This window comes from Ambystoma mexicanum, chromosome 6q (genome assembly GCF_040938575.1).
Source record: "Ambystoma mexicanum isolate Mex_15411 chromosome 6q, UKY_AmexF1_1, whole genome shotgun sequence".
Taxonomy (NCBI): domain Eukaryota; kingdom Metazoa; phylum Chordata; class Amphibia; order Caudata; family Ambystomatidae; genus Ambystoma; species Ambystoma mexicanum.
Window position 1 is genome coordinate 1069909153 of NC_090937.1, and position 14977 is coordinate 1069924129.

Here is a 14977-nt window from a genome sequence, read left to right on the forward strand (position 1 = left end):
ACCACATTAAACAGTGAGAAACACTAAATCCTAGTCAGAAAACCGCATGAGAGTGGGGGGCAAAAGTCCCACTCACTCGGGCGAAAAAATGTAAAAGTCGAGCAATAGAGCTGGAGGTCTCTAAGGTTAAAGGGAATTGGCACAGAAATGATCATTCTCCCTAACACTGTGCACTTTCAGGCTTTCTTGGCAGTACTGTTTTCATGATGTAGGTCCCTGCTTGTCTGCTGCCATCCGAACAGTTGCTTGGCACTCCTAGACTGCCAGCATATTCGCTGCACGCACCAATCCTGCTCTGCCATTTCATGTTGCATAATTAAGCTAAAACTTCTCTTCACCACCTCTCCCGGGTGCTAATGGCAATGATGGCCGCCGTGCGGGCGGATTGCTACAGGCCGCTAACTGCAGGATTCGAAATTGCTGGGAGTTATTTGCTCCTCCTTCTAGCCTAGGAGAGCCTGGTTAGCTTCAAACCAACAGGAACTACTTTTGGCTCAACAAAGTGCCTTACAAACATACATATGTGACATCAACTTTTAATCAAGAAGAATTGGGTCAAATCTAGTATTCCATTTAAACCTAATGGATCATACATAAGGGGCAAAAAGTTAATCTTCACCTTGTGTGGAAGTTAGATTCACGGTACTGTGGGTGCTCGCTTCTGGTTCCCCAGCGGTAGCTCCTGCCTTCTGGGTGATGGCTGACACCCTTTCAGCTCCTGCTCATCAATTCTGAATTTCAACTGCGCCCCCAAGCCCTTGCTAAAACGCCTGATTGGTCACCTAGGCAGTGGGCTGTTGCCAGCTGGTACAACCCTGCACGCCAGTCCTTATTGCCGAACTATAGTATCGGGGGAAATGTGGGGACAGTGATGGAGGGCTGCCCCATCAACCTACTCCGCTGCCCTTCCCTCTATGCCCCCTCCCACTCACTTCCTCATGCCCTGCTCTGTTGTGCTTCACCTGGGTGGGTAAAAAAAAAGCATTTGACTTGAGTCTCTCTGGTATACCTTGCTCCTTTACTTTCCTGCCCTCAGTGCTACCCTGTTACATTATAGCCACTACCCCCATCCTGCAAGGTGAGGTGCAAGAGGTAGTGGGCAGACAGCTGTGTGCCCTGTCTGCCAGTCTCCTCACCTGGCATGCCTCTTGGTGGAATTAGTCTCTGCAGGCTACTACTCTATGGTACCCGAGTGAAGTGGATATTGGTCATTACTGTTTGGCCAAACCATGCAGTTGTTGGCCCTTGTCGGATGCCGGTCGCCATTCGGGAGTTGTGCCAAAGCATTATGTTACGGCCTGGTGTCCTCTTCAGACGTACGTTCTACCTCCCGGTCAGGAGTGGTTTTGGCGCAGCTCCAGGTGTATGACGTTTTTACGTCTAACATCAGCTGCGCAGGTACAGTCTTGCTAGAAAGCGACGCATTCCTGTGCAGCGTTTGGAAACCTCGATTTAACACAAAGACCCAGTCAGTATCGCTTCTGCCGCTGTCGTCGCCTCGCCGAGAAGCCACCACTGTGGAGTCTTTCTCCTTTTACTTTTTAATTTCTTTCTTTTAACTTTGTGTTTCAGTCATTAAATGCTGGATTATAACCACACGAAGGCGCAGCTCCCACTACCCCCCACAGATGCACGTGTTCAAAAGGTGTGGGGGAGGGGGGGGTTGTCAAGGTTGTCCAGTGGTCTGCTGAGTGCAGGAACCGAAGTTGTGGAACTATGTTCCTTGCTGGCCTGTGCTCCCCACAAACCCCATCGCCACGCACAATACAAACCCCCAAACAAATATGCCTGCTGTTTAAGGGAACGTTCAGTGCAGTGAAGTGCACGTTTCCACTCCTTCCTACACTTTTATTTTCAAACGAAAACATTCTGGAACGGTTTTCTTTTTACAATAAAAGTATAGGAAAAGTAAAACGTAAAAAAAAAAAGTAGGGTACTACTGCTCCCAAACGATTCCGCCCACTTCGACCACTGAAGTTTTCAAACTAGGACTTGAGGCAACAAAATGTAGAAGAGAACCAATATTGTTCGGATTCAATGTCCCGTTTTGTGGCTTTTGTTGGTTTAATGGTCGTTTCGGGGTGCCTATGATACGGGACATGATTTAGATACATTGCTTGGTTGACAGTTTTGCACTGACACTTAAGACTGACCAACTGGTGTAATGTGCCATTTTTGCATTGGCTGCTTAGTGCAGATGTTGTAGTTAAGCTTCTTTGCAATGGTGCTAAATCAATAGTCTGGTCTTACTGATGGAATCTTACAACCAGGCTTCTGAAAGCCAGCCCGTTGCGGACTTCTTCTCTCGTGTGTTTTGCTTCTGTATTGTCTGCATTAAAACTGCGCCTGTGCAAAAAAACGGCCTGATGCCATCACTAATGGGTTTAGATTCGATGCACTGCATTGCATTGTGTGGGCCACGCAGAGTGCTGTAATACATGTATTCTGTACTTTTGAATTCACAAATGCTAAGCCGCTCTTCAGAGTGGTGCACAGTGCAGGGCGATGCATGCCGCGTGGCAGCCAGGTTTTCTGATGTCCGAGTGCTACGCCTTCCCGAGTTCTTGCGTATGCCCGTTTGCCTCTTTATTCCCTCAAACCCACCCAGAGAGTGTTTGCCTCTTTCTGTCCCTTGCATAGTCCTTACTTTGCACTCCAGAGCCTCCATCTGTCGTGTTGGAGCTACAGGGGCCCAGCTGTATGTTGTGGGGTCACTGTCTCCCTGCTTCGGGGAGATACAAAGTATGCCATAAAACCAGTCCTCAAAATGTGGACTCCCCACTAGCTGTTGGCTGGTGATAATTGATTTACTCTGGCAGTGCTTGAAATTATGATTCGATGAGCAGGAGCTACAACCAGCTGCTGGGTGTCGGCATCAGCGAGTAGGCAGGGCAAACCGCTGGGAAAGCAGGAGGGAGAGCCCTGCGCACTGCTGATCCAACTTCCACAGGAGAGGCACACATTCACTTTGTGCTCGTTATGGGAGATCCGTTATGCTTAAATGTGTACACGATGTGTCCTAATTTGGCTTTGTCAACATTCTCAAATATTCAAAGTTAATGTGACATATGCATGTTTGTAAGGCACCAGTTGGCCTGGGGGAGAAAAGTAGCTCCTTGTTGTTGGTTTCAAGATAACCAGGGACTCTTAGGCTTCACGCAGAAGCTGAAGAGCTCCAAGCAATTTCGAAACCTGCTCTTGACAAGTAGGAAATGCAGTATGTATGTGGAGAATTGAGGGGATAAGTGGCTTTTTTTTTGCCTGGATACTAGTTTGCAACTTTACATTTTTACTCCTGCATAAACGTATGCTTATTTTTAAAACATTTTTTTTTTATCTCCTCCTAGCCCATTCTCCACATGTGTGGGTTGCTCATTCCTTCCCGTCCTATGGCCTGGAGACCCTGCTTCCCACCCTAGTTGTGGCAGTGTATTAGCCAGGGATCAAACCCTTATGGGATTTGCTGGCCTACCTGTTGGGAGCCGAGTAAGGCCTGGACTTCGGTAGGGGATTTGAAGCTTCCTGTGTAGTGCTTTGGGCCTTGTGTAGTATGACTCTTTCCCTATTTCGGCTAATTCTGCTGCCCAGCGTGGGTCCCGGATTGGTGCAGCATGGCCCGTGTGGTTGCTTTTGGAGGATCTGGATTCAGCGTTGCTTCTGGGCTGTAAGTGGTCAGTACTTCTGTAGTTTCTTCCTTCTTCGACCACGTGCTGCTCTGGTGCTGTTTCTCTCCCCTTTTTATTCGTTCATTTATTTATTTATTTATTTATTTATTTATTTTTCTCTGGGGTTTGAGTTCGTCTGGCTCGTCCCGCTTTCAGCGTCTCATTACGTCTGTAAATGGATGGTAATCCCTTGATGCTTAACCTTGCATTTAAAGAAAATGTTTTGCTGACATTATTATATGTATATTTGCACAGTGCAGATACATACATCTTGATATCCGTGTAATAAAAGTGTGCTATGATGCAGTAGTGTATGCTGCTCAGCATCTTTTTTTTAATTTTTTTTTTACTTTTATTTTTTTAGTGTGGGGTACTTTTTCTCTTTTTTGTCGAGTACAGTCTTTTCTTCTTATTTTTTTCCTTTGAAAGTTTTTTGAAGTGCTTTGTTTTTACATGAAGCCTGCGCTGCAGCTGGGCAAAACTATTCACCACAACTGAGCCAAGAGAAGAATGTGCCTTGGTCCCCTGGCTGTGGAGGAGGCGGGAGGGAGTGTGTGCACAGAACTGAGGAGTAACTGACCTCGTTTCCCTGGCTGTGGACTCGCTTGGAGATCCATGCCTGTGCAGGAGCGGGGAAGCGACCAGCCTTTCCGTGGCCCTGCAGGAGCCATGGGGTTATTTATTGTGGAGTCGCAGGTCCACACGAGTCTCACTCTATTTAACAGAGCCAGGGTGCGTGTGTCTGCAAATATTACACCATATAAAGTTTGACATCGCTTGTTTATTAGCTGCAAAAGCTGCAGGCAACAAAGCTTTATGCTGGTAATAGATGTTTTCTGAGGAATTTAAATGGTGGGTCCAAAAGAACCATATTGTGGGAACATGTACAGTGGACATGGCCCAAGGCCATGGCTAGTGGCCTGTAAACAAATGATGGTGGGTTAATTCATGGCCTTCCTGGAAGGAGGTTTAAGTTGCCTGAAGAGAAAGCAAGTGCATGTCAGGCGTCAGGGAGGAACAGTCAGGTCTTGAGGGCCCTCTAGAAGGCCAGGTGATCCTCTATGCATTGGATGCTAAGGGGAATTGAGTTCCAGATTGTGGGGGCTTGGACTGAGAAGGAGCCCCCTGCCCCCTGATCTAGTTGATTTGAAGGGAGGGATCAAAATGAGGATTGAAGTGCTTGAGCGAAGGTTTCTGTCGGGTTGGTAACCGGTGAGTTTCTGTTGAATGTATTTTGGGCCTTTCTTGTGGAGGGCACGGTGGGGGATGCATATGGTTTTGAAAGTGGCCCAGCGCGTGACGGGGAGCCAGTGGAGGACATGGAGGGTGGGTGTGATGTGGTCTCTTGGTCCAAGGGATAGGAGGAGCCTATCTGAGCCCATTGGAGCTTTCTGAGTTGATACACGGTGGGGCGCCTAGTTAAAGGGAGTTGGTGTAGTCTAGGCGGGAGAGGACGATGGCCATGGTTGTGGTGACTCTGTGAAGGTAGGAGAGGTAAGGGAAGATGCGCCAGGGAGCAAGTTTAGACAGTGTTCTGAGAGTGTCAGATCAGCGTCCATGGTGCATCCTATGTTCATTACTTAGTTGGATGCGTTGGGGGGGGGGGGGTGCCTAAATAGGAAGGCCAAGAGACCCGTCATACATATCATAAGAGAAGGAGTTCACAGTGACATACAAAATGGCATGATTGCGGACATCAACGGAAGGGAGCCGAGTTAAGCTGGTCACGACGTCCCACATCCACTGAAATATATAGCATTTAAAGCATAAAGAGACCTAATTAATGCACAAAATATTTTTGCGTCTTATGTGGGAGTTAGATTTGTGGAACGTGATGTACTAGCTCCTGGACCCGCCCTGGTAGCTCCTCGTCACTGGCTACTGCTGGATACCCTGGGGCTGCTTTTAGCGCCTGCTTCTCTAGTCTGAATTTCGGTCCCTATAGTCATGTGTTTGAATCGTGCCATTGCCAGCCCAGCTGCGCATCCTTCTGAAGAGGATCCCAGTGGTACCTTTCAAATGGGTAGTATGCGTTTCTTGTGTAGCAGCGGGATTGGGCTCCAACGTTACAGTGTGTAGATCTATTGTGTTGCTTTTGTCATAGGTTTTTATGTCGCTCAGTACCGTAGCCTTATTTCCCATTTATAAGTGTATGCAGCGCAGGGTTTGAAATTGCTGGGAGCTATGTAGCTCCTGCTTCTAGCCTGGGGTTGGGGGGCACAGAGGGAGCCTGGTTAGCTTGAAACCAAGAGCTCCTTTTGGCTCCCCAAGGCGACCTGCTGCCTTACAAACATACATACGTGACTGAGGATTTAAGAATGTTAATAAAGAAGAATTCATACACATCTAGTAAACATTTTAAGCCTAATGGATAATTCGGTAGAAGTGGGATTTTCAGCGTGCTGTGTACTCTCTCCTAGTTCCCCAGCAACAGCTGACACCCAAGAGCTGGATTTAGCTCCTGCTCATTGAAACTTAATTTCAAACCCTAAGGGCAGTGACTGCGGGTAATTTATTTACTAATTCCTGTGGCACTGGTGGTTCGTCAGAGGCGAGCTCCTTCCTGTCCCCGGCCTCCCAGTGGCCTCCATATCCTTGTCTTTATTATATGCATAAAGAGGCGAGCAGGCTTCTTTTCCTAATGTGGTTTCTATTTTTTGTTTGTTTGTTTTTGGTTGAGGTCACTTTAGCATCTCAGGAAATGCAACGGTGCACCTTAATTGTTCCCAGCCTGTTGCGCAAAAGGGGGCCCCCTACACTTAATGTAAAGGCAGAGCCTGTCTTTGTGAAGCGGACAAATAAAGCTGTTTCCAATAAAAAGGGCCCGTTTCCTCCGCGCTTCGCTGGCCTGCTGTTTGTTTACAGAAGCCATCACGGTGACGCACAAGAGTTTACCGCCGTTTTTTTCCTCGAGGTTTTGTGCAAACTGAAATCTGTTATTTTTGCACGTTTCCGAATAAGACCACGTTTCTTCTCCGTTCGTTTACTCGCACCAGACGAAGCTCGTGTGTCACCCAGTGGGCGTTCAAGATGCCCTGGGTTCTATGTTGGCGACTTTGGTTAATCGGCGTGTGTGGGGAGATGGCTACCGGCCCTCGGCGCCGGCTGGAGCCGGCCAGAATGGGGGCAGTGTTTTGTAAACACGAATTCGAAGTTCCACAACATTACACCCCTGACCTTGGGTAGTTGTGGGACAGACAAAAAGTCTCGCCAACTGGACCGTCTCTATCGAAGTGTTCGTGTAGCGATAGAAAAGCGCATCTCTCGCCGCTCCACCTCGATCAGACGCTGTCAATCACCGTGTGCTTTCCATTCCCCCGCCCACAGGCCACGTGACTGTCCGTTGATTTCAGAGAGCTCCTCGTACAGGTACATGGTGCATATGACCACCTTAGAATCTTAGTAGAGTGCCATGGAAATGGCAAATCACGACTCCAGACAATATATTTAAGTGGCAGCTTACTCCCTTTTGAAGCTGGGGAATACATTGATTTGTAGGGCGTAAAAGCAGAATTAAGCATATACACTTGGAAAAAAATATATATATATATAAATATACATATATATATTTCTAAAATGAATGGCCGCTTGGAACTAAAATGTCTCTTCACCTAGTAAGTACTTCATGAAAATAAAGATGCAATGTTACCTTCAACTTCCTCTTGAGAAGCCACTCTGCCGTTTTGCTGTGTGTGCTATAATTAAGCCTTTGCATGTAGATTACAGGCTCTACATTGTGGTTAGTGCCTGGCTTCCTACTGCCAAGCGAGACTACCCTCTGGTTATGTGTGTGCCGTTTCAGGGAGTGTGTACAGGTCCTTTGGCTCCTGTGTAGTGGGGGCCGCTGCTTACACTTTTGGCGAAGTATTTCCAGGCATTCTTACTGTTGACGATCGTGAAAGGCTTTCCATAAGATTTTTCTGCCCCCCCCCCCCCTCTCCCTCCCGACTTCCCACCACAGCCCAGGAATCGGTGTTCGCACAGCGCCTAAAGGGGGGGCATTTTTACATCCTCCGCAACACTGCTATTTTTACGCTGCGCCATTGCTATTCGTTTTGCAGGATGCCGCCATCTTGTTTGGCGCGCCGTTATTTCTTTGCGATGATAGCCGTTGATTTTGGGACCAAACCTCCCATATATGTTGGTGCTGCTGTTTAGTTTTGCGTTAAGTCGTTTATTAGCCGGATTTAGCCAGCCCTGGGCCCGCAGGCATGTCGCTCCTCTGTGGTCTCCTTAATGAGGCAGAAGTGGCGGCTCACACGGCCGGCCGAAGTCAGGCGCCCGAAAGCTCTCTGGGGCCAAATGGCACCAGGATTGGGGCGGGAGCGCTTACCCTCCGGAGCCGCACTCCACTCGAGTGTGAAGGGGACTGTGCGCTGCGAGCCCCGGTGTCTAGTCTGCGTAGGTGGGGCATTCGTCTAGTCACTTGTGTCTAATTAAGCCGCTTTGTGCAGCCCCGTCAGCGAGCATGAATGTGGTCAAGGTTCATTCTGAATGCAGCCGGCTTGCTGCTGCGTGGGGCAGGCCTCTCCCCACAGCCCTCCCTTCTGCAACCCCTTTCTTCAATTGGGATTGTGGAGTGGGAGGCGTGTCATCTTGACATTGTGTTTTATTCTCCAATACTAGAAGTTTTCCTTGCCTTTTTACTACTCCCAACAATTTATCGCTGTGTTATTTTGATGGTCCACTGTTGCTATTGACGGGGGCACAGAAGATTGCAGATCATGGCATTGGCATGGTGGTAGGTATCATACAACCGTGGTGGGCTCCAGCAAGGTGCTTCAAGTGACCTCCTAGACAACGAGTGGTTCTCGACTGGTCTATCTGTTCGCTTCCAGCTCTGAGGTGCAATGTTGACAGATGGCCGTCTATATTTTTATATGGTTTGGGGGCCACCTTGGTGCCTTTCCCACCCTGTGACTTGTCCTCCAGTGCCAGCTGTGAAGAATGTGGTGCGGGGAAGTGGGCAAGATATCCTGCTGAACTTTAAAAGAAAATGCCCAGTGCCTTGGGAATCTACCTCACCCTCTGTGCAGGTGCCCTGCACCCCGACACCCCGGCCCCTGAAAATGCAAAGTACCTACTTCTACCTAAAGTCATTAAAGACCCCAGAGTTGATGATGTGGCTCTTATATTGACCCTTGTGAACACCTCTTTACAGCAATGCATATTTCCTTTTATGCTAAAGAAGAATGCATTTTAACATATTAAAAAAACATTTTTTTTTTAAAGCTGTTTGGAACTATTTTTGGCCACCCATCCCCTTCTCTCGGGGAAGGTTGGATCGAACTAACTTGCTTCAAGCGTATCAATCCGGCGTTTGCCCTCCATGCAGCAATGAAACGGATACCCTCCAGGGCGTGGATGGTGTACTTTAAATGTTGGATGATGGCGCAGCCTGCCTGCTTGTGTTACTGCACCTCTCTGTGGCTTAGAATCGGCCCTAATGTCCATCTTTGCGCTTGGCATGGGAATGGGTGGTTTGCATCTTTTCATATCTGGCCAAAGTCTGTCTGTGTCCAGATGGAATCGTCCATGTCATCTCCCCCCCCCCCCCCGTGACATGCAGAGTGCCTCAGTGGTCCATATTCTCTCCATTGTGCAGCCGCTGGAAGGCCTACTAGGGTGGAGGACTTCCATCCACCGATATGCCCATGACGCACCACTCTGCCTGCAAGGATCACCCTCTGCAGATGTCCCCCCTGCCTGGGGATAGTTCTCTGCATCCATGCCTAGACAGCTTCTGTCTCTTAAATTCAATCATCAGAAGACTGAGCTCCTTTTTGGTTTCAGGTGGGGTGTAAAGGGGACATGCTACAGAACTGGTTATATGGGCTGGCACCCCAAACTATCCGGCGTAGCTGGATCATTGGGTTTTTACCTGGATTCCGAACTGAGCTGTAAAAGTCATATAGAGAAAAAGGCTCAGGGCTGAATCCTGCACCTAAAATTCCTCAATCTGTGGTCCAGTCAGTGAAATCCAGGTAGAACTACTGTTAGCATTGTCACAGGGAACACAACTACAGAAATAACGTTTTTATAGACCTACGCTTTGAGCTCTTTAACTATGCTAATTTAAAACAAGAGGGTCTTTTTTTGGGGGTCAGACCTACACTAGTCTGGTAATTGATGTAGCCCGTATGCCTTATAAACCAAGGGGGTCATTATCGTGGGATAATGACTTAATGAAGTTAATGCCCGAGGTGGGAAAGAGCATTAATCGCACTAGTCTCTGACAAGAAGTAGGGGGAAGGGCATTATGACAAGCGATAATTTACATTATATTCGGCTGTACGTTTTTTTTAGCCGGCCCCATGACCTTGTAATGCGTGTTTGCTAACTCATCTCATTTTGATTATGCTCAGTGCCACTTAAAACGATTTACAAAACGAGCAGTGGCTCAAAAGCACGTTGCTTCGCAGGAACAAAGCAAAAGCATTACTAACTGTAAAACATAGTACTTCTCGAGCTAAAAAAAATAGGAAATTGTGTTACAAATGTAGTGTTTGTAACACTGCACAACTGACCTTGTGGTGTCTTCCCTTTCAGAGATCGAGGCCAAGGAGGCGTGCGACTGGCTGAGGGCGGCAGGCTTCCCCCAGTATGCCCAGCTTTATGAAGGTAAGCCGCCCTGCATGGATGCTTCCATGAAAATATCTCCAGAAACATTTCACGGTCCCGAGGTTTCTCCTATCATATCTTCAGCCGAAACCCAACTATGTCTAAAATCATTTCTTGCTGCAATTAAAACCGGCCTGAAAAAGTACAATCGCCACTGGCTTGGGATAATTGACTCTTGGCGAGGACTACATTTTGTACTATGTGTAGAATTGACCAGGCGAGTTACTTTGTATGCCTTGTGAGTACTTTGCGACTTGACATTTTTACCCCTGAATTAAAACATTGGCACACCCCATGCAGCGTTTTTCGACTCTACAGTCGGACATTTGATGGAGGGAAAAGGTTGATATCCAGGAGAATCCAATTAGATTGGGAAGGAGTGGAAGGCAGCAAAGCGATTAGTTGAGCCTGGTTTAGGGCCCTCCTTATGGTGGTTCCATGTGTTAATATCCCTGCAAAAGTATATGTTTGCGGCAATATTGACCCATGGACCCTCTGGGGGACACCCCTGCATTATTTTAAAATGTGTGGGGGACAGCCCCCCGCTCCCACAACATATACTCCCCCAAAATATCACCCATGGCGATATTTTTGGTGGGGATAGTTTGTAGGGATACCCTTATGGTAGTCTAATAACAATGTGTAGACCCTGACCCCAGGTGGAGACCTGCCGAATATTGGCTAAATGCTTGGTCCTAGATTTTAGATCCGCAGGGGAGCTTGTGCAGACGGGTGTATTCTCCACAGAGCCATACAGGGTCCACGAGAAAAGCATGTTCTACTTTGGAAATGGGCACACCTCCTAGCGCAGCAGTGCCGACACTCCTTTTGTGTACAAATGTTTGCGTCCCTTCCCCCCTCCAGAAACTTTGCTAGAAACCTGTGAACCTGACGGGGATAATGTTAACGTGCTCCTTTAAGAGGGCAACAGCATCATCTTGGCTCCAGCCGGGTGGTAGAGCCTGCTCAATGAATGCACTAGGGGCCATTAACTTTGGACAGCAAGGGGATGGCATTTTCCCTAGTCAAGAGTAGAGCGGTCATTTTCAGCTCTATATGTCTGTTCGTAAGTGCAAACGCTGCACATAGTGGGTGCCTGAGTGTGTTGTTTGGATGGATGGTGGCTTGCATGCTGCTTCCCGATATACAGGGTTCACAATCAATGACAGTTCGGGGCTTTGTAGCTCCTGGTTGTGGCCTACTAGAGCCTGGTTAGATTGACACCAATAGCTATCGGGAGGTACTGTTGGCTCCCCAGGCCAACTGATGCCAAACAAATGCACCACAGTGAATTTAACTTGATTGCGTTTGGGACCACCTATGCTAGAGAAAGGCCAAACTGGAATATGCCAGTGTGCCTAATCGCACCTTCTTCCTCCACCACAGGCATGCTCCCCAGAGAGCCAATCATCCTCAATGCCCTTCCCTCGGGTACCCAGACCCCTCCATTCACTTATCCCTCCTCCTACACGGCCACCACCCCTAGCTCCACTGCAGGGATGACCCTGCACATCAGTACCCTCCGGCTGCTGGTGTCCTGTCCCTTGTCTATCTATCATGGACTCCATGAGATCGCGCATACGGTTTCTTGTATAAGAGTTAATTTGAAATGACTACAACATCGCGCAGCTCACAGAATGTACGGATGGTTTCATCCAGCATAAGCGTAACCCGTTACATCTTTTTAGCACTTGGTGGGGTGAGCTGAGCTTCCAGGCTGCAATCCTAGATTTGGGTGTAGTGTAAAGTGCTCCTGTATATTGTAAGTTTCTATGATTTGAGTGGACTCTTGGCGCTTGGGGAGGGGTGTTAATGAGGGAGCTAGATGGAAAGCGTCGAGTGCCGATGAATTTAGATTGGAAGAACTTCTGTGTGGGCACATCTCTCTATAGACTGCATTCAGTAAATCACACACGGGCAATAGTACTGCATGAGCAGGGCAAAGCATTCTAAAGCCTGCATTCAGTAAATCGCACGCCGCAATAATACTGCATGAGCAGAGCAAAGCAGTAAATCACACACTGGAAATAGTACTGCATGAGCAGAGCAAAGCATTCTGAAGCCTGGATTCAGTAAATCGCACACTGGCAATAGTACTGCATGAGCAGAGCAAAGCATTCTGAAGCCTGCATTCAGTAAATCGCACACCGGCAATAGTACTGCATGAGCAGAGCAAAGCATTCTGAAGCCTGCATTCAGTAAATCGCACACCGGCAATAATACTGCACGAGCAGAGCAAAGCAGTAAATTACACACCAGCAATAATACTGCATGAGCAGAGCAAAGAGTTCTAAAGCCTGCATTCCGTAAATCACACACCAGCAACAATACTACATGAGCAGAGCAAAGCGCTGTAAAGCCTGCATTCAGTAAATCACACGGCAGCAATAATACTGCATGAGCAGAGTAAAGCGTTCTGAAGCTTGGATTCAGTAAATCGCACACTGGCAATAGTACTGCATGAGCAGAGCAAAGCATTTTGAAGCCTGCATTCAGTAAATCGCACACCGGCAATAGTACTGCATGAGCAGAGCAAAGCATTCTGAAGCCTGCATTCAGTAAATCGCACACCGGCAATAGTACTGCATGAGCAGAGCAAAGCATTCTGAAGCCTGCATTCAGTAAATCGCACACCGGCAATAATACTGCACGAGCAGAGCAAAGCAGTAAATCACACACTGGCAATAGTACTGCATGAGCAGAGCAAAGCAGTAAATTGCACACCGGCAACAATACTACATGAGCAGAGAAAAGCGCTGTAAAGCCTGCATTCAGTAAATCACACGGCAGCAATAATACTGCATGAGCAGAGTAAAGCGTTCTAAAGACTGCATTCAGTAAATCATGTAACACATTATTATTTCAAGTAGATACAAATCTGGGGAAAAAAAGCTTGACCATCTCCTATTTTTGAGATTATACAAATAATTTAGATAATTTATTTAAATGCCTGCAAACAAATAATACTTCGACCAAACTTCAGCCGCATACAAGGTTACATGGCCCAATTGTTAAAGCTGTCATTTATGAAATGCTGATCTAGATCAGAAAAACTAAAACGCCTGTTATTCGCACTATCTTTGATTTTGGTCTAACTTGTTTTTTCCTGGCGTCAGAGCTCTAACTACATATGTTGTGACGTTAGAGATGGGTGAAACGCAATCGTTCTGTGAACATACATGCCCAGGTGATAGTTTGAAACTTAGTTATGTAAATAAGCTTTTATACAGTGCATAGTATCGGAGAACCTAGGCTTCGTCCTGGGGCCCCGTTTGGGGTATCCAGACCTTTGTCTACTGGAAGAACAATGAGTGGGTTGTGGTGGAAAGTATATGTTACAAACACACAGAGGGACAGATGCAGGAGGAGGGAAAGGATATGGGGTTATATTGGCATGGCTGCGTGCCAGTCTTTCAGGTGGACCATGTTTCTGAAAAAGGGTGGAAGGCGGAGATGTCCTGCGGTGATAATTGGTCTGTGTTTGCAAAGATGATGTGGAGAATTGTAAATTGGTACACACTGTAATGTTGGGTGCATGTGGGCCCCAACAGTGTGCTTGGACAATTCTGGATGTTTGGCAGCTTGTCTGTGCATCTCTGTACCTTGTGTCCCAGGTTAAACAAACTCCAGAATGTTCATTCTGTGATTGCCAAGAGTGGGGTGGTCCAGAATGGACGTTGCCTAAATGTTCAGAAGGCAGTGGAATGGAGTGGTCAAACTGGTCAAGTAGAATTAGAAAGGCCTTGCACCTTGATGTCAAAAAGGTTATTAAACGTTGTCCGTGTCATGGCATCACTGTGAGACAGAATGGTGCCTTACTTGGAAGTCGGATATCAAAGTATGGTAATACTTATCCTTCTATAGTGGGACAATCTAGCCTGAGTGCTTATGCAGGATGTGTACATTGGCCTATGCGAAAAGCAGAGGTGAATGTGCAACCAATCAGGGTAGGTAGTAAGAGAAGGGCCAAATGTCCGAAAAGTTATAAAAATGAAGAATTTAGCTTTGGCCGAATTCATGGGAAACTTTTCGCTAGAATAGTAGTAATCTGCTGTTTGGGACATCCCTATAGAACGGAGAGAGTGAGTGAGTGAGAGGGGGGGGTGCGTGCGTGCGTGCGTGCGTGCGTGCGTGCGTGCGTGCGTGCGTGCGTGCGTGCGTGCGTGCGCGCGTGTGTTTTCGTAATTATTGTATAGAATTCCAGAAAGACAAATGATTTGCTCTTCCTATTCTTTCTTATGTATGGTCACTGCTCAAAGTGTTACACTTGTGGGACCCTCTGTTTTTTTCAAGAGACTTCAACATTCATTCCAGCCACTCCAGAAACAAAGAGCCACATGGCACTGGCTACAGCCCAGAAGCTTCAATGTAAACATTAAAAAAAACATATATTTTTTTTGTTTTTAGGGGTAGAAAGGGAAACCCAAGTGGTCGCAGTTGCAACCCCTGGCGACCCGCAAATGACGTCCCTCAGGGTCGGTTACTGTGGCCGCCTGATTGAGTTGGGCAGTGCTGCGCCATGCTCATCCCCGTGCACCTGTATCTTCTGGGCTGTGAGGGAATGGTGCCAACTGCCTGGGGGTCTTGGCACACAGTTCTTCCTACTTCTGCCATTGTTTGGACGTTGAATTTCCTTCAATTATGTTGTCTTGCTTTCTTGCAAGTTGCCAAGTGTAAGCCAGGCATGATTA

At 47.4% G+C, this 14977-nt stretch overlaps 1 protein-coding gene across 2 annotated transcripts in view; it reads left to right on the plus strand.

Annotated features, from left to right (window-relative positions):
* Nucleotides 1-14977, plus strand: part of DLC1 (DLC1 Rho GTPase activating protein) — a 563875-nt gene that overhangs the window by 516763 nt on the left and 32135 nt on the right. For both annotated transcript variants that reach the window (XM_069631599.1, XM_069631600.1), the window contains exon 2: nucleotides 10215-10286. In XM_069631599.1, the coding sequence (XP_069487700.1) occupies nucleotides 10215-10286 (72 nt within the window). The remainder of the gene's footprint in view (nucleotides 1-10214; nucleotides 10287-14977) is intronic.